This window comes from Macrobrachium rosenbergii, chromosome 23 (assembly GCF_040412425.1).
Source record: "Macrobrachium rosenbergii isolate ZJJX-2024 chromosome 23, ASM4041242v1, whole genome shotgun sequence".
Classification (NCBI taxonomy): Eukaryota; Metazoa; Arthropoda; class Malacostraca; order Decapoda; family Palaemonidae; genus Macrobrachium; species Macrobrachium rosenbergii.
Genome location: NC_089763.1, coordinates 37,465,948 through 37,487,092, shown reverse-complemented (window position 1 = coordinate 37,487,092; position 21,145 = coordinate 37,465,948). Strand labels below are relative to the sequence as shown.

Genomic DNA, 21,145 nt, shown 5'->3' with positions numbered 1-21,145 from the left:
TTCGGAGGCACCCACACAGAGTTTTGTATATCAACCACCTAAGTGTGGGGGATTTTATTTAATTTTTTCAAAAACACTGTCACAAGGACACTTTCTGACCATTCATTTGCGACTATTAAAATATGGTCTATATTTTATGGAAAGAGAGAAGCCACGGGTCACGAAACGGACAGGGAAAAGAACGTATGAACACGTCAACGCGACACCAAAATATGTCGCTTTATATGAGGGCGACATATATAAAATCAGAAAAAATCTGACACATGGGAACAGTTGCCCAAAATATGATCGCAGAGACTGGACATGTGTGAGTGTATAGAACTCTCTCTCTCTCCCTCTCTCTCGTGCATTTATTCCATTTAATTTCGGTTTTTATTTTAGAACAATAGAGTCAGGCTCTCTCTCTCTCTCTCTCTCTCTCTCTAACTTCTCGTGCATTTACTCTAATCAATTTCGGGTTTTTATAGAACACAAGTCTATCTCTCTCTCTCTCTCTCTCTCTCTCTCTCTCTCTCTCTCTCTCTCTCTCTCTCTCGTGCATTCATTCCATTCAGTTTCGAGTTTTATTTTAGAACAATAGAGTCTCTCTCTCTCTCTCTCTCTCTCTCTCTCTCTCTCTCTCTCTCTCTCCTCTCTCAAATTTCTTGTGCATTCATTCTATTCATTTTCGAGTCTTTTTAACAATGGAGTCTCTCTCTCTCTCTCTCTCTCTCTCTCTCTCTCTCTCTCTCTCTCTCTCTCTCTCTGTTTCCTATTCAGTGGCCCTTCTACGCCGAATCGGATGCAGCCGAGAGCAAAGGGACCCTTAATTTGATTCAGAAACTCTGGAGGACAGTTCACCTCCAGGAGGTTAATCAGGTCGGAAGCTCTCCAAATGAAAAGTTTTTCGGAGGCGGAGAACGGCGCCGGCCTTGATGAAATACGGATAGATACTTTTCTTTCTCTCTCTCTCTCTCTCTCTCTCTCTCTCTCTCTCTCTCTCTCTCTCTCTCTCTGTCTTCACAAATTTCTCGTCATTCATTCATTGTACTGAAACAAAAGATCTCTCTCTCTCTCTCTCTCTCTCTCTCTCTCTCTCTCTCTCTCTCTCTCTCTCTCTCTCTCTCTCTCTCACAAATTTCTAATGCATTCATTCTATTCAATTTCGATCTTTTCTGAGAACAAGAGTCTCTCTCTCTGTCTGTCTCTCTCTCTCTCTCTCTCTCTCTCTCTCTCTCTCTCTCTCTAGAATGAAGAAAAACTAAACTCGAACAATAAAAAAAAACATGTGAAACTCACATGGAAATAATGATACTGCCCAAGAAACCGACAATTTTGCAGTAATAAATCAAAAATTACTTTTCTATTCCTTCTCTTCCGGAGGCACAAATCCCACTATTTCTTTGACGGGAATAAAACACAAAAGACCAGATCAGCAAAAGTGGGACTTGTTAAAGAAAGGAGATTAAATCTTTAGGTCCATTGTTTTAAGAGAGCCATTAATGGGGCCCCCCACTTACCCCGAGCTGAATTCTAATCTTGTGTTCATTTATTTCGTCCTTCCCTGCTTCCTCAGTTCCACTTTTGAACCCCGCAGACCTGCTTTCTTCAACTGAGAGAGAGAGAGAGAGAGAGAGAGAGAGAGAGAGAGAGAGAGAGAGAGAGAGAGAGAGAGAGAGAGAGAGAGAGAGAGAGAGTCATGGTTAGGAAGATAGTACGGACAGTTTACAGTCGTATTTGAGTAAATTTTCAAAGCTATGGTCAAATAGAAAGAGAGAGAGAGAGAGAGAGAGAGAGAGAGAGAGAGAGAGAGAGAGAGAGAGAGAGAGAGAGAGAGAGAGAGCTTATGGTTAGAAAAATAGTACGGACAGTTTACATTCTTGTTTGACTAATTTTTCACTGTTATGGTCAAACAGAGAGAGAGAGAGAGAGAGAGAGAGAGAGAGAGAGAGAGAGAGAGAGAGAGAGAGAGAGAGAGAGAGGAAGGGTTCCTAATTCCTAGAGGCTCATTCAGTGCGCCCTTGTAAGGCTGCCTATAATTTATTCACCTACTCCAGACAAGAAGCCAAAGAAGAGGAATGTGAGGGGTAAGGATTTTTTCCCTCCTCGTCCCATAAAATGAGAATCCTTTCTCTCTGTCACATCCTCTCATTTCGAATCCTCAATTATTCCCTCACTAATACAGGAAGAGCGTTCTTCCTTTCACATAAAATAACGATTCTGTAATAAAAACTTAGTAAATATTTTGTTAATTTATCTGTTTTTCTAGTAACATATCTCCTCTCTCTGTTTCCCATTACCTTTTCTGGTGATAGAAATTCATTTCTCGCTATAATGTGGTTCGGATTCCACAATAAGCTGTATGTCCCATTGCTAGGTAACCAACTGGTTCTTAGCCAAGTAAAATAAGTCTAATCCTTCGGGCCAGCCCTAGGAGAGCTGTTAATCAGCTCAGTGGTCTGGTTAAACTAAGGTATACTTTTTCCCATTACCTTCTGTTCCCTCTTTCGAATGAACACCATATTCTTTTTAAGTTTGAATTTCAAGTCAGTGTCCCCTGCAGGTTTGGTCCATATGAATAGGGTTCATTTTCTGACTAATAATAATAATAATAATAATAATAATAATAATAATAATAATAATAATAATAATAATAATAATAATAATAATAAAATAATAATAATAATAATAATAAAAACACACTATAAAAACCACCCAGTCGAATAGGATGACTGTGATAGACCAAAAAATAATAATAATAATAATAATAATAATAATAATATTATTATTATTATTATTATTATTATTATTATTATTAATACGGTGGCACACACACATAAGCCATCAGCATCAATTATTACTTTCAACACAAAAATCTTCAACTACGTATAATTTCAGTGACAATATAAGTTCCGATTTCCCCAGAATATTATTACTTGAGTTATTACATTTCCAAAGAAAAAAAGTCTTATAACACAATGCCACAGGATTTTCCCAAAACAGAGACATGGAGGACCCGGTTTTCATAGGCAATGGGTTACAATGCGGCCAGAGAGCATCATGAAATCGGAGCTAATGGGCTATTCAGGACCTCACTTTCAGCCGTAGGTGTTCTATCCCAATTCTTTTAGGAAAACAGGACCTGTACCCCATACCCTAAGCCGCCCCCCCGCCCCCACCACCCACAAACACCCCCTTCCCTCAAATAAGGTAGTTTAAGTGAAAAATGACTTACACATTATAAGGATTTATGGGTAACTTTCGAAATTTCAAATGGAGATGAATGAGTTGGGTGAGTGATGACGTGGAGGAGGAGGAGGAGGAGGAGGAGGAGGAGGAGGAGGAGGAGGAGGAGGAGGAGGAGGAGGAGGAGGAGGAGGAGGAGGAGGAGGAGAACAATGAAAAGGAGAGAGAGAGAGAGAGAGAGAGAGAGAGAGAGAGAGAGAGAGAGAGAGAGAGAGAGAGAGAGAGAGAGAGAGAGAGAGAGTCTGTTGTCATCTGGACCAGATAAACTATTCTGCTTTAACTGAATATACTCGTACAATTTAGGCCAGAGGTCAAACACTGGGACCTTTGAGATCATTCAGCGCTGAAAAGGAAATGGACAGTAAAAAGTTAGAAAGGTGTAACAGAAGGAATCAATTGTTAGGAGAGGGTGGAAAGTAAGACGGAAGAAAGAGGATATGAGAGGAGGTAAAATAAAAGGAACGAAAGGGGATGCAGCTAGGGGCCGAGGGCACGCTGCAAAGAACCTGAAGTAATGCCTACGGTGCACCGCAACTACTCTGCTTGAAATCTGTGAGTTTTATGTATTTCTTACGGAATACACGGATTAGGTTTATACATCTCTTGGATGGTACTATATTCATGTAAAAATTTATTCAGGTATACATGTATCATGTATACCTGATTTGGCAACTGTCCAACTGACAGGATGACTGTCTTCTCTAACATGAATGAAAACTTCTTGTTATCCCTTGTAACCTTCTACATTCTCAATGTTGTTCAATTCTAGTGCGTCCAACAGAGAATTTAATGTATGATTTACATGATTTGCTGTACACTTCGTCTGGTATTACGAGTGCTTTTCATAGGTATTTTTTTCCTTTTAGTAACATGTGAGTTTTTAGGCAAATAGGGAATATTATCTTTTGTTATATATATATATATATATATATATATATATATATATATATATATATATATATATATATATATATATATATATATATATATATATATATATATACACACACACAACACACGCACACAGACACACACACATATATATATACATATGAAGATAGAAAGGCCCATAAAACACTGTTTGGTTTGAACGTTGCAACCATATATTCGGAGCACTTCCTTCTGTGCCCCTGTTCAAATATTTTACCAGTGAACAGGGGCATAGAAGGAAGTGCTCGAAATATATGGTTGCAATGTTCAAATAGTGTTTTATGGGCCTTTTATCTTCATATTACACTGTGCTATTGCAGTAAAAGACATTTCTATATATATATATATATATATATATATATATATATATATATATATATATATATATATATATATATATATGAGAGAGAGAGAGAGAGAGAGAGAGAGAGAGAGAGAGAGAGAGAGAGAGAGAGAGAGAGAGAGAGAGAGAGAGAACACCTTTCCACAACAGGTAAATCAAAGGCTAACCTTTCCCTCCTACACACCCCATAGATAACCTGCACCCTCATTTGTCAAAGGATAATTATGCTCCGAGAAGTGGGAGGGAGGGTAGCACCACCCCTTCCCATAATCCCCCGTCTCCCCCCCGGGGGGGGGGGTCCCTACCGAACCATTCAACACCGTTCCCACCTCTGGGGAGGTGGGGGGGAAGGGCGGGGGTAATCCTTCGAACCTAATTTCCCGTCAGGAGCACGAACCTTATTATCCGAGATGTTCGCCTTAATGTTTTTAGGCCTAAGATAAGGCGGCACTGGGCATCTCCGCAAGAAATCAGGGGGAGAGAAGGCGATGGCATCGTCGTCATCATCGTCTTAATTAACGTCATCATCATCATCATCATCATTAACATCATCAGCATCGGCATCATAACAGTCAAAGGTCAGAGGGGAGAAGATGCTATTTGCATCTTCACCAAGTTTACCATTATTAGCAGCATCTAAATTAACTAATATCGTCATTATTACCAATATTTATATTCACAATCAATGTTATCATTATAAAATCCTTAACATTTAATCTCATTATCATCATCATTTTCGTCTTCATGAGCGTCAAAGGAAGTCATGGGAGAGAAGACACCATAATTATCACCATTTCGTTTTAACAATATTCAGATGCACTATCATTCTGATCTGTTATTTGACCTATGCTAACTCTTTCACCACTTCCTCTGTGTATTCCACATTTCTCACCCTTTTAATTCTTCCACGCTAACAGAGTACCCCACCAGCTTTCACCATTTTTCTTATATCAGCTTTCAACATCAGCACTCCACTTCTATAAAGGTGAGTTAGCTCAACAATCCCTCCGCGCATTACCACACTGGCTTCCATATTCTCTTCAGCACATAACTTGCCACCTTCTTTGCCTCACCTATTTTGTGATCCCTCTTTGACACTCTACCATCCTTTATATTAGCTTCCAGATACCTGAATGAATCAACTGATGCCATTCTTTCTCCAACACTGGTAAAATTCATAGCTCCATCTTCCTGGTTTCCATCCACCCTCAATACATCACTGTCGCTTACATGAGCACTCTTAAATCTTCCCTCTTGAAAAAGGCTACAGCTTCTCACACTATTTTTAACTAAACTGTACTATCAAACATCGTCCATTTCACAAAATTTTACACCTAATTCTAATTTACTCTCGTTGACTTCTCGAATCCCTCCATGCATGAAAGTATTAAACAGCCATGGCTACATTTATTTTATTATTATTATTATTATTATTATTATTATTATTATTATTATTATTATTATTATTATTATTATTAACATAGCTGTAGACTTATTTGGAAAAGATTCTTATCAACATAAGGATTCAAATAGAGACAGCAAAGACTAAACCATATAAGAGAAATCACAAAGAAAAACAGCTGAGATAAAGCATTTAAAACTACCAAACGAGACACGTGTGAACCTGCTCAATAAAAACGCATGAGCACCCAGTTTGAGCTTTTAAAAGTTCCCGCGATTCAATTACACGACTAACAAGATCACCCCTTCTACTCTGGTGTCATTTAACGCTGCCTCTGTTCTTTCTTCCACGTTCAACAAATCTCTAAAATACTTCGACCAGTAGCGGCATTCGTCTTCAACAGAATTACTCCATTTACATTTATGTAATTTCTTCTGGGATAAAACTGATTATTAACCTTTCTCTCTGTGTTTCCTTTCCTGCAGAACAGGATGTCTCTTTTGCGTTATCTATTCTGAAATCTATATGCTCATTAACCTTTCTCTCTGCACTTATTTCCTGTACAACAAATTATTCCTCATCCACGTTCAACATCTCCCTTTCATTTTTATTACTCACATTATTTGTCTCCCTAACTTTCCATGTGAGTACCCAATCCAGCCTCTTGTACAGTATGGTGTAAATGACCTCTTCTGTACTGGAATTGCATCTCAAATAGCCCCTTTTTATCTAGTTCACTAAACCTCTAATTTCCTCATCCCTTCGACCCATTCATTGGATTTTACTTACTCTTCATTTAATTCCTCATATTTCAAACATTTTCTCCTTAAACGCGCTTCTTCAGACTTTCTTCTTATCAATATCTCATGTCTCAATAACTTTGACAACTACATTTTCACTCGTTCACCTCCAATTCGGGTGTCAGCATAGCACAGCTTAACTTTTGCTTCAATCAAATATTTACCTGATAGGCACACACACTTATATACATACATGTACTGTATATATGTGTGTGTGTATATGTGTATATGTATACATATATATATATATATATATATATATATATATATATATATATATATATATATATATATATATATATATATATATATATATATATATATATATATATATAACCTGATCACGAAAGCCTACCGAATACACTAGAAAGACACAAAAGAGAAAACACGAAGCCGTTTGACTTAACAATTCTCGGAATGACGACTAGAAACGCACACCAGCTGACTTGACAGGTAACGGCATTCAATAGCGTCATTTCAGGACGAAGGCATATAACATTACATGCAGGGCTTCAATCCCGACATAAGGCGGGATAAAAATTAAGATGATCTACTTTGTCATCTTTCGTGGAAGAGAGAGAGAGAGAGAGAGAGAGAGAGAGAGAGAGAGAGAGAGAGAGGAATACATGTAGATGGATAAATATATGCTTTAAATAACGAAAACTACAGGCGAAGACAAAATAAAAATACTGCGTATAAAAATAGATTAGTACAGAGAGAGAGAGAGAGAGAGAGAGAGAGAGAGAGAGAGAGAGAGAGAGAGAGAGAGAGAGAATTGTGTAAACGACTGCCTGTGATAATAAGCGTATTGAAAGATATACAGAATGAGAGAGAGAGAGAGAGAGAGAGAGAGAGAGAGAGAGAGAGAGAGAGAGAGAGAGAGAGAGAGAATTGTGTAAACGACTGCCTGTGATAATAAGCGTATTGAAAGATATACAGAATGAGAGAGAGAGAGAGAGAGAGAGAGAGAGAGAGAGAATTGTGTAAACGACTGCCTGTGATAATAAGCGTATTGAAAGATATACACAAAAATGAGAGAGAGAGAAAGAGAGAGAGAGAGAGAGAATTGTGTAAACGACTGCCTGTGATAATAAGCGTATTGAAAATATACAGAATGAGAGAGAGAGAGAGAGAGAGAGAGAGAGAGAGAGAGAGAGAGAGAGAGAGAGAGAGAGAGAGAGAGAATTGTGTAAACGACTGCCTGTGATAATAAGCGTATTGAAAGATATACACAAAAATGAGAGAGAGAGAGAGAGAGAGAGAGAGAGAGAGAGAGAGAGAGAGAGAGAGAGAAAAAAAATAATGGAAAAATATGATTTAAACTTTGGGGAAAAAACATAAAAACTCAGAGTGCCAAAAAAAAAAAGAGAAAAAAAAAAAGCCACGGGCAAAAGTCTGAAATTAAAACTACACGAAATTCCTTTTTACCTTGGAGCCCACGGACGAGATCTGTTCCAGGAAAAAAAAAATAATGGTGTAAAACCACCATTCTCTCTCTCTTTCTTTTCTCTCTCTCTCTCTCTCTCTCTCTCTCTCTTTACTTCTGTTTACGATTTTTTTTAATGTGATCGTTCTCCACATTTCTGTGTCTATCTCTCTTTAAGGTTATTATTAAAAAATAGTCGCTTACACGATTCTCTCTCTCTGTCTCTCTCTCTCTCTCTCCCCTCATCTAGTCCCTCATTGGACGAGTCGGTAGAGTTGTCGCCTAGCACTCGCTAGGCCCGAGTTCGAGTCTCCAGCCGGCTGATGAAGAATTAGGGGAATTTATTTCTGGTGATAGAAATTCATTTCCCTCTATAATGTGATTCGGATTCCACAGTAAACTGTAGGTCCCGTTGCTAGGTAACCAATTGGTTCTTAGCAACGTAAAATAAATCTAATCCTTCGGGCCAGCCCTACGAGAGCTGTTAATCAGCTCAGTGGTCTGGTAAAACTAAGGTATACTTAACTTCTCCCCTCATCTACGTTATTTTGATTATTAAATTTTGTTATTCGGAGAACAGGCAATGATAACAAAGGGTAAAACAGGTACATTATCAATGCAAGGTTGGGGAGGGAGAGGAACTAATCGTGACTGGTCAGTCCTTTACACTTGTAGCGCTTCGAATGCTAACCCCTAATATTCAAGCCTAAATTATCAATATTCTCTCTCTCTCTCTCTCTCTCTCTCTCTCTCTCCCATGATGAAATATTCAACGTTGATAACTTTAATATGCTCACAGCAGTTTAATCTTCACTCTTAAAAACGATTAAGGCAAATTTGAATTTTGTGAATTATATCAATCATTTTCATAGTTGGAAATTGCTCAATCGACCCAGGAAAACTTGGTCGTGGTTTACTGGTTTGGAATTATCCGTACCTGTGAGTTCCTTAATTAAACTAGGGAAAGGGGCGAAAATATTTACGTCGCTTGCTCGGTTCATTAAATATGAACCAGATGCACAGTAAACTGCCTTAAAGTCTGATAATAAAGAGCAAATATTCATTTGAACGCGACAAAATTGACTGACTGGTTTCCGCAATGCCACTCACTTTCTGAAGAAGTTTCAACACCAATTCACACGAATGAAAAAGGATAATTTCTAAAAAAAAAAAAAAAAACCAAAAAGGTGCTAACAGAATCAATAACATTAACATTTCTCTTATATGTATATAAAAAAAAAAAAAATACATAATATATATATATATATATATATATATATATATATATATATATATATATATATATATATATATATATATATATATATATATATATATATATATATATATATATATATATATATATATATATATATATATATATAATCAGGACAAAACACAGAGCAGTCATATCAACACTGAGCGATAAAAGGAGCCAAAAATGTCTGAAACTCATTTTACCTCGTTAACCCTAAAAACCCTGTCATGCCCTAATTGATGTAGGATAAATTAAATTGCATATTAAAGAAGGTGGCCTGGAAAAATAATTAGCTCCTTAATGAAAAAATGGCGCTTATAATAAGCGGCTATTTTTCTTCTCTCAATCAAACAAGTGTTCTCCGAAAGACAAGCTCGCGCATGCGCTGCGCACGAAATATTTTCTTGAGTACTAATGAGAAAATGGCGTTGATATTAAAAGGCTGTTTTTTCTCTCAATTAGCCGGCTTGGGAGATAATGGCCACACTCAATGCCACGCCAGTTTGACGCAAATTGAGAAATAAATCAGTCAACTTGAGATTCTCTCATTCTAAAGGGAAATCTTTTTATATCTGAAAGGTTGTAAGCTCTCTGACTCTGTCTGTCTGTCTGTCTGTCTGTCTGTCTCTCTCTCTCTCTCTCTCCCCCTTTACCGTTATAATTTAGCACGTACATGCTGGCCTATTACTGCTCTCAACCAGAAGTATCTCTCTCTCTCTCTCTCTCTCTCTCTCTCTCTCTCATTAAACGTAGTCCACTAGCATTTACATACTGGCTAATTCTTTCTCTCAAACATTTACATACTATCTCTCTCTTTCTCTCAAACTCACTCTCTCTCCCTTTATCTTCATCTCTCACTACATGCTGACCTATTCTTTCTCTCAACCAGAGATAACTCTCTCTCTCTCTCTCTCTCTCCTTTATCGTCACTGACTAGCACTTACATGCTGACCTATTCTTTCTCTCAACCAGAGATAACTCTCTCTCTCTCTCTCTCTCTCTCTCTCTCTCTCTCTCTCTCTCTCTCTCTCTCTCTCTCATCAATGGCACTAGACTTAATCGCCATTAAGAAACGCATCCTGCCAAGTCCCCTCGAAATTTGAGATTCCCTGCATAAGCAGCAAGGCCGTACCAGAATGAGTTTCGGGAAAATAATGACAATAGGAAAACACTAATGACAAAAATCAATTGAGACCAGGAACCAGGATAAAAGAGCAGACCACTTGTCAGTAATGATCCTGGTCGTTAATATTTGCAGAACTGAAATACGATTTTTTTTGTTTTGATTCGTTTTGTCACGTCGTCTCTGTCTTTGTTCTTGTTCTTTTATTTTTTCTTCATTTATTTTACCAACGTCATCGCCTTATTTCAATAATAATAATAATAATAATAATAATAATAATAATAATAATAATAATAATAATAATAATAATAATAATAATAATAATAAATTAACATTCTTTATCTTTGTTCTGGTTCTTCAAAAAAAAAAAAAAAAAAGAGATATGATGTGCATTTAACAAGCAAAGACAAAGCCAATTTTAGAACGCACTGACTGCCAAACATGAAGCAGAGTAACGGCCGAACAGTGAATCATTATTCCTAGACTGACATAAAAACGGCCCACTCTGTAAACACACCTAAAAATTATCCCTCAATGCAACGACTTATCCTTCCCACGGGACGCCTAAATCGGTGAGGGTACCCGAATCAGTACTAAGTACCGGCTATTGCATAGTCTTCATACCGAGTCACTGTCATGTCCTCTTTGAAAAGATATTTCAAAGAGCAGAAGGGATCATTACGTATGCTTAATGCCAGACTATTTTTGGGTGGTATGTCCTTTGTCGATTCAGTTTTGCTTTTTTTATTTCTCACTTCCAAAGAAAGTGATGGCAGCAATAATGAACTTTAATATATATATGTATATATATATATATATATATATATATATATATATATATATATATATATATATATATATATATATATATATATATATATATATATATATATATATATATATATATATATATATATATATATATATATATATATATATATATATATATATATATGGATATATAAATATACAATATATAAATATATATACACACATATATATATATATATATATATACACAGTACATATGTGTATATAAATATAAATTACACACACATACATATATTGTACCAATTAAACTAACATTTCACAACATATATATTAAATAAGAATGATTCAGGATACGTTTGAATGCTCCAGAGAGAGAGAGAGAGAGAGAGAGAGAGAGAGAGAGAGAGAGAGAGAGAGAGAGAGAGAGAGAGAAAGCCGACCCAGTCGAGGTACAAAGACATAACGCACGCATGGGTCGTTGCTAAATCCGGAAAATAATCCCGAAAAAATCCGAGTGGAGATCGGATTCCATTATGAGAGATTAAATTAGGGCAGGAAGGGTACAATTTCTGCAAATAATAGTTTTTACGGGGCCAAATGGCGAGTTTTCGAATCGAGGTAAGATACTTTACCTTCCATGACGGTAAATTAACGCGCCCGTGAGAGAGAGAGAGAGAGAGAGAGAGAGAGAGAGAGAGAGAGAGAGAGAGAGAGAGAGAGAGAGAGAGAGAAATTTATTGTGCGTGTTTCGTTTAGAACTGGTCAATGTGTGTCTGGGTGAAAGAATGAGAACAAATGCGTGCATTTTCTTTACGGGTCTTTGTGTGTGTGTGTGTGTGTGTGTGTTTAGAGAGAGAGAGAGAGAGAGAGAGAGAGAGAGAGAGAGAGAGAGAGAGAGAGAGAGAGAACACGTACGTACATCGTTCAAGAAAGGTCTGTGAGAGAGAGAACAAATACGTGCACCGTTAAACAAGGATGTGTGTCTGTGTGTGTGTGTGTGAGAGAGAGAGAGAGAGAGAGAGAGAGAGAGAGAGAGAGAGAGAGAGAGAGAGAGAATAAATACGTGCACCATACAGAAACTGTTTGCAGAGCGAGAGATAAAGATATTTATAGAGATAGAGAAAGCTGAACCATCAATGAAGTCAATATGACAAAGCAATTATACAATCCCTCTCAACAACTGTTAAAAAACAAAACCAAAAAAATAAACAAACAAAAAAACAAACAAACAAACAAACACACTGACAAACAAAGACATCGCGAACGGCAATAGCTACCAGGCATAAAGAGGGAAATCTCCTTGAATGTCTTCTAATTCCGAGGAACATAAAACTAAGCGACTTATGCACGCATTCACGTATCGCAGTCTGCAAGGCCACAATCAGCTGACGACAACTTGGAATCGTAGGTTCTCTCTCTCTCTCTCTCTCTCTCAATCACGATGATGTCGTCCGTATTATTTAGACATGAAATAAGCCACAAAAAAAAATCAGGGTCAGTGTACCAAGCACGCAATGGATACGAGGAATTACAAGAAAACACATACGCATGCACACAAATACGTATACATACATACATACATAAATATATATGTATGTAAGTTATATGTACGAATGTATGTATTTCTGTGTTTTCGGATAATTCCTCGTATCCACTGCTTATGTGTATGTATGTATGTATGTATTTATGTATATACATGTATTTATGTGTATGTACATATATACAATATATTTAATATACTGTATAAACAGTATATACACAATACATATATATACTCTATACACATATATATGTGTACATATACACACATTACATATATATACTATATGTGTACATATAGTGTATAAATGTGTGTATGAATGTATCAATGACTACATCAACTACAGCGTGAAACGAATCCGAAACTAATAAATTGAAGAGAAAGAAAAACCCGGGAGTTGAGCGCAGCCTACCAATAAATCTATTGCCTCCGTTGGAACTCCTATGCACCATAATTTATGGATTGGGAAGGAGGCGCAGGTGTGGTCGGTAGGAGATGGAATGCTCCAGAGAGAGAGAGAGAGAGAGAGAGAGAGAGAGAGAGAGACTTTCAATGTGCGTGTTACGTTTAGAAGTGGTCTTTGTGTGTGTGTGTGTGTGTGTGTGTGTGTGTGTGTGTGTGTGTGAGAGAGAGAGAGAGAGAGAGAGAGAGAGAGAGAGAGAGAGAGAGAGAGAGAGTGAAAAAGTTAATAAACTAAGAGAGAGAGAGAGAGAGAGAGAGAGAGAGAGATAAACAGTGGAAGAAAGAGTTAGATAAACTAAGAGAGAGAGAGAGAGAGAGAGAGAGAGAGAGGGGGGGGTACTCTCACAAATCCGCGCAAATAAGGACCAAACTCAATATAGATACAGATTTCGCACGAGGAGACTTTGAGAACGCAATTTAACGCTTTTCATCGCATCTGCATGCAACCGTTTCCCTTTAAAATGCAATTTCACGCTTGTTTGCATTAAACCAGCAGCTTGCATGCACTTGCATGCACCAGTAACCAGAAACAAGCGAATTCTCTTTAAATAATTCTTCCTCTGATCGGGAAAACGTGGTATCAGGATGGAAATTCTTAGAATCTTTGGTAAAGATGGGTATGAATGTTAGTGTCCTTCCAAAATTTCCTAAAATTATTTCTCTAAAATACTGCAAGATATATATAAATATATATATATATATATATATATATATATATATATATATATATATATATATATATATATATATATATATATATTTATATATATCCATATATATATAATATTTATATATACATACATATACATACATACATACATACATATATATATATATATATATATATATATATATATATATATATATATATATATATATATATATATATGATTTTTATCACTTTTGTACGTGATTCATTTTATCACACATTACCACAGGTGAAAAATATGGGGTATAGGTCCTGACCGGTTTCGACTTTATTTCCAAGCCATTGACGAAGGACTGATACAGAGTGTAGTCACAAATATATATATACAAGAACAGTATGACGAACATACACAACCGTTAGGCTCCATATCCCCATCAGGCCGGTGTCATTGGCCTTTTAAAACTCATATATATATATATATATATATATATATATATATATATATATATATATATATATATATATATATATATATATATATATATATATATATATATATATATATATATATATATATATATATATATATATATATATATATATATATATATATATATATATATATATATATAACACTACCCGTGCACGGGTGCGTGTACTCAGTATGTAGTCTTCAATGTAATGCATACTATAAGTTCAGGATATCGCACATGTATTTATGAAATTACGAAAAATTCTCGGCGGAACATGTCAGTCACTGGTTTACGAAATAGAATATAAACAGTTAGGAAGAAAATGATATTTCTAAGATATAAAAAACTGTAAAGAAATTCCGTTAAACTGAATATGTCATTTTTACTTACATTAACTACATATTAAAGTTCTCCAAATAAACCTACGGGAAAATATCAGACTGACCATTATGTTTATCACGATCAATATTTCTGTGACAATTTTCTTTTTGTGTTGAGAGTCTTCTACGCCATCGAAATACTTTCCTTTTTGTTATAAATATCCGAAAATACTATAACCTCAATTCCTAGCTAATGCAACATTATGCAACAACCGATGATATGCGCATAATATACCACCAAATGCTGATAAATAACCTGAATAATTCAGCTTAAAAATAAGAACGTCAACTTACGAACAGCTGTCAATACAGGTGTGTATGCAAACATGACGCAAGGCAGGTTGCAGTGAACTTACCTGTGAAAGAAAAAATAACAGAATTAGTCATGATTATTCTTTTTAAAATATACATAAACTAACTGTATCATAAATATTTAATAAACAAAAAGAAATGGTTTCGTGCATTCAAGGTTAAATTATGAACCTGCATCGGTTAAAAAAAAGAAGAAAAGAAATAGTTGATCTTAATATTTATCAAACTTTTTGGACAGTAATAAAATAAGAAGATATCTTCAGAAAAAGATATATTTCATCTTAAAAGACACAGAGATCGTCAGGGCATTTATATATTCATGGAATTATAACGGATCGAACAATGCCCTAAAAATAATTTTTAAACCTTTGAATGACTAAGCTGAGAGAGAGAGAGAGAGAGAGAGAGAGAGAGAGAGAGAGAGAGAGAGAGAGAGAGAGAGAGAGAGATTTATGAAAATCTGGCTATAATAAAACCAATTATTGACACACTTTCATCGATTCAATCCTAGAGAGAGAGAGAGAGAGAGAGAGAGAGAGAGAGAGAGAGAGAGAGAGAGAGAGAGAGATTGGACTGATGCAAAATATTCAGTCCTATAGAGAGAGAGAGAGAGAGAGAGGAGAGATTTATAAAAATTGGCTATAAAAGCACATTGATAACTTTCAACCAGTGCTGAGAGAGAGAGAGAGAGAGAGAGAGAGAGAGAGAGAGATTTATGAGAGCAAAGCACTTGCAATCATTCAGAGAGAGAGAGAGAGAGAGAATTTCAAATAACACAAACAAGATCAGACCAAGAAATACCAACGACAAAATAATTAACAGCCCAAGAGAAGCCAGGAAATACCGGAGGAGACGCCTGGCGGGTGCCAATGGGGAAGGCGGGGAAAGGTTCAGTAAGAGAGGAAGGGGGGGAGGAGGGGGCAGAGTGACCCAATGTCCATAAGAGCCCCTTTGGGCAAAATTCCATTAAGGCTTCAGTAGCTGACCTCGACTCCTGGAAGTTGATTAGCCACCGAATTTGGGAGGTGTATTTTTTGGGGCGGGTTGTTTATTCTCTTTCTTAATTGGAAAAAAGAAGGATTAGATCGAAAAGTGTGTAAAGAAACGGGAAGGATACCTTTGGAGGATTCACGACGACAAATTGCAATAACTGGTTTTTCAAAAACAAAGATAATTACTTCATAAATACAATTATAGTATAATCTATGACTTTTTTCGAAATAAAGGGACCATATAAAACAAGACGTATAAATTTCTGAGATTCATTTTGGACACATTTCCAACATCCATGAACTTAATTTCTAAAATGGAACGAATAACTGACAAAGTGGATGACTCTCGAGTTCTGGAGCTCCACCAGTTCAAAATGACTACCAGGCGTTCTTTTATCGCCAGGGAAACTACTAAGAATATTATGATATAAGTTATGGTTATCATAACAGTAATAATACTAATACTAATGATCGAGTGAGGAATAACTGTATATTGGCGTTACAACATTAAAGGTCGTAAGTCAGAAGAAAGAAACTGATGGCCATTAAAATATTAGTTCGTATTAAATGAATTCAAACCTTTTGGAAATCGCGTGGCTTTCTAATTCATACAAAAATATTATATAGCTAATCATAAAAATTGTCTGTGATCAGTTTGTTGAACTGACGAGAGAGAGAGAGAGAGAGAGAGAGAGAGAGAGAGAGAGAGAGAGAGAGAGAGAGAGAGAGAGAATTAAATTTTCATAATGTATTATAATCGGAAAAGAAAATACAGAAATGCTTACAACAGTGTCTGAAATAGAAAAAAAAAATAAATAAAAACACGATCTTCAATTCCCGAACGAAAGAGCAAAAGAGTGAACGAAGACTAATGGTCACAGGTAAAGTAGACTGATAAAGTGATCGATTGATACCGGACCTGATCGTTTTGTGCCATTAATCTTCGCCCTCCATTTTCGGTATCACTCTCAATTCGAGAGGATATAAATCTCCCACTCTGACTTTATAATCCGGGTCTCCCTTAAATTCTACTGTAGGCTTTTTTAATAGCAATGTCTGCTTTTATTCTTCATTATAATTCACCTGTGTATGGCTCTGATTCAAATTCAATTATTAGATGTCAACTCACAATAATAATAATAATAATAATAATAATAATAATAATAATAATAATAATAATAATAATAATAATAATAATAATAATAATAATAATAATAATAATAATAATAATAATAATAATATTATTATTATTATTATTATTATTATTATTATTATTATTATTATGAGAAACGAAATAAAAATTGAAAACCACAATTATTTTCTAGTCAAATCATATTAAACTCTTTAAAAAAAAAGAGTTGCCGAGAGCCTGCTCACCTCGCATTACCAACAATGAGAATTGAGCAGGTTTTCGAGAGCAATTTGTATTGATTTTAATATACTTTGACAGAAACATCATTGTATGTTCCATCATACATTATCATAATTATCTGCTTATTATCATTATTATCATCATTATAAATGTGCAAACACTCATATTATACAAGGCTAAAACCTTCCTCACGAGCGAACGTACTATAAGAGGGTAAGATAATGAGGAGGAGGAGGAGGAGGAGGAGGAGGAGGAGGAGGAGGAGGAGGAGGAGGAGGAGGAGGAGGAGGAGGAGGAGGAGGAGGAGGAGGAGGTTTTCAAAATGCACAGTGCCTCCTCAAGTATGTCTTGCGACATTTTTCATTAAAGAGGAATTCCGGGTGGCGCTGGGAAATGCAGAATTCATTTCTCTGCCACCAGAAATATCCGACCAATTTCCCCAGTGATAATTTTATCCTTCTAAAAATAATCATAGATGTGCATATCATGTGGAAAGGGTACGACGAGGCCACTGCCTTGCAAAGCACGCCTCCACAGAACAGATGACCTTCCGAGATAAAAGTAAAAAAAAAAAAGACACGGAGGCAATGTAAAGCAAAAATATGGTTTCCTCACCACAAATAGCATTCATGAGGACGCATATATTTAACTGAGGTTTATTTAAGCATCGCTTTTCCCTCGCCCACTCTCTCTCTCTCTCTCTCTCTCTCTCTCTCTCTCTCTCTCTCTCTCTCTCTCTCTCTCTCTCTCTCAAATACAGTATATATACATACAAATATTATATATATATATATATATATATATATATATATATATATATATATCCTCACATATAGTATATATATATATATATATATATATATCCATTATCTTTCAAATGCTATTATATATATCACACACACACACACACACACACACACACATATATATATATATATATATATATATATATATATATATATATATATATATATCCTCAGTATATAGTTACAAATTTTATTCTTTAACAACTCCATTATCTTTAAATGCTATTATATCTCTCTCTCTCTCTCTCTCTCTCTCTCTCTCTCTCTCTCTCTCTCTCTCTCTCTCTCTCTCATATATCCTTACAGATAGTTATAAAAGTTTTATTCTTTAACAACCCCATTATCTTTCAAAAGCTATTATCTCTCTCTCTCTCTCTCTCTCTCTCTCTCTCTCTCTCTCTCTCTCTCTCTCTCTCTCGTGGCTATAATCAATGAAGAATGCGGAAAAATCTCATCTACACATTTCGCAAGTTGGCGGAAATATTTCAATCAAGTCTCAGAGGAAAATATCTTTCCAAGCAGGCTGGGATCTCAGCGCCTCGGGGGAGGAGAGGGGGCGCTCTCCCCCCACTCCCCACCCGCCCCAAACCTTACACTTTCTTATTAGAGAAAAGTTTAACTGTCAGCTTTCTTTTAGCGTCTCTCTCTCTCTCTCTCTCTCTCTCTCTCTCTCTCTCTCTCTCTCTCTCTCTCTCTCTCTCTCTCTCTCTCTCTCTCCCCGTGTTATTTTGAATTTTCTTTACATAAATCTTTTCTCTCTTTCTGTCAATTATTATTATTAAGCTTTGAAATATCATCTGTAGTTAATAACACATAATTATTTCAATAACCGTATTCTCGCTGTTCCTATTAAAATCACTTTTATTATTATTATTATTATTATTATTATTATTATTATTATTATTATTATTATTATTATTATTATTATTAACAGCAGCAGCATGTCTCTCGCTCTCGCTAAAATTACCTCTCAATCTGGCAATAAAAAAAAAATTGAAAGAAAAAGAGTTGCGATTATTTTTCTTTCAGACGGAGGCGATTGCCCGGAGAGCAGGAATAATCAAGTCAACGAACATATGACATTATTAAATAAAGATTAATCTACTTAATCAACGGATAAACCAGTTCAGGAGATAAACCAATTAATAAAATACAAACAAATTAATCAATAGATAACTATATTTAAAGCTAGGGATGAGAGTTGACAGAAACATACACGATTCATGACTGATGAAAGGCAATAACTGGATTAAATTAACAAAGAAAAGGATAATTTGATCTACTGGGAGATGAATTCAATATCACGTGGATTACTGAAATGAGTGATCGAGGAACGTGAGCATCGTTGGGTCACGTCAGCGCTTGGAAGGGTGACCACCAAGAAATACCAACGGCACAAAGGCACACCTTGAACATCCTTGGAACTGACAGTCGGGCTTGCAGTCTCACTCGAAATATAAATGCTGGAAATGCATGCATAAGCATATATATATACATGTATATAGATAGACAGATAGACTGACAGATAGATATATAAATATGTGTGTATATATATAAACACACACGTATATATATATATATATATATATATATATATATAAATATGTGTATATATATATACACACACATATATATATATATATATATATATATATATATATATATATATATATATATATATATATATATATATATATAATCCTTTCAAGAACATCGACTAACTCTTGAAATACTCACATAAATAATGAAAGATTTCTGAAAACCATTGTTGCCACCAAAAGTAATCCCATAATTTACATCCACTAATTAAAAAAAATCATTAGCAAAAAAAAAACAGACATTAAAAAGTAATCAATGCTCTTCAGGGCGATTCCATCGTTGCATTCATTAGCGAATATTTTTCATTAAGGGGTTTCAGACTCGAAATTATTCAGTAAATAAAAGGACTGTATCAATATGACTGAACCAATATCGCTAGTATTCCATAAATGTATAAAAAAAAGAAGTCTATTCGCGTGATACGCTGTATATGTTTTCTGTAAATATATAAATAACAGTCAGAATTACACACACACATATAATGAATATATATATATATATATATATATATATATATATATATATATATATGTGTGTGTGTATATATATATATATATATATATATATATATATATATATATATATATTTTATATATATATATATATATATATATATATATATATATATATTTTATATATATATATATATATATATATATATATATATATATATATATATATATATATATATTATATATAATATATATACACATATAATGAATACATATATATATATATACATATACAGAATATATATATATATATATATATATATATATATATATATATATATATATATATATATATATATATTTATTTATTTATTTATAGTATATATATAATATAAATATATATAATATATATATATATTCATTATATGTGTATATATATTATATGATATCGGTTAACTATTAAACTGTCCGATTCTTCGTCAGAGATTCTGCACTTAAGCAAGAAATAATGAGAATTGTTTTACCCCGAAACAGAACAAAGGCGCCCTACAACACATTTTTAGTCCAACATCTCAGTTTTCAGATACTGAAGATAGTAAAGATGAAGTAAATGTAAGTGCTGATCAATCATAATTGAAAAAAGGATAAATGCAAATGCGGACCCCCAGTAATGGTATTTTCATTCAAGTCGATAAAGATCTACTCAATATGATTTGCTAGTCACCTCTGACGTCACGCGTAACCTTGGACTGTCCCCAATGAACTGCAACGTAAGCAAATTGACATATACCGAGAGGATATTCCAAAAAAAGAAGGATTAAAGAAACGCA

At 34.9% G+C, this 21,145-nt stretch overlaps 2 protein-coding genes across 2 annotated transcripts in view; both read right to left on the bottom strand.

The window, feature by feature from the left end:
* The window catches only part of LOC136851506 (inactive rhomboid protein 1), a 680,285-nt gene that overhangs the window by 523,287 nt on the left and 135,853 nt on the right, over positions 1-21,145 (bottom strand).
* LOC136851089 (uncharacterized) lies at positions 5,010-17,815 on the bottom strand. The gene is made up of 3 exons (XM_067125059.1): positions 17,663-17,815; positions 5,572-5,797; positions 5,010-5,134 (listed from the first exon to the last, which is right to left on the bottom strand). Exons 1-3 carry the CDS (start codon positions 17,813-17,815, stop codon positions 5,010-5,012), a joined length of 504 nt encoding a protein of 167 aa, XP_066981160.1.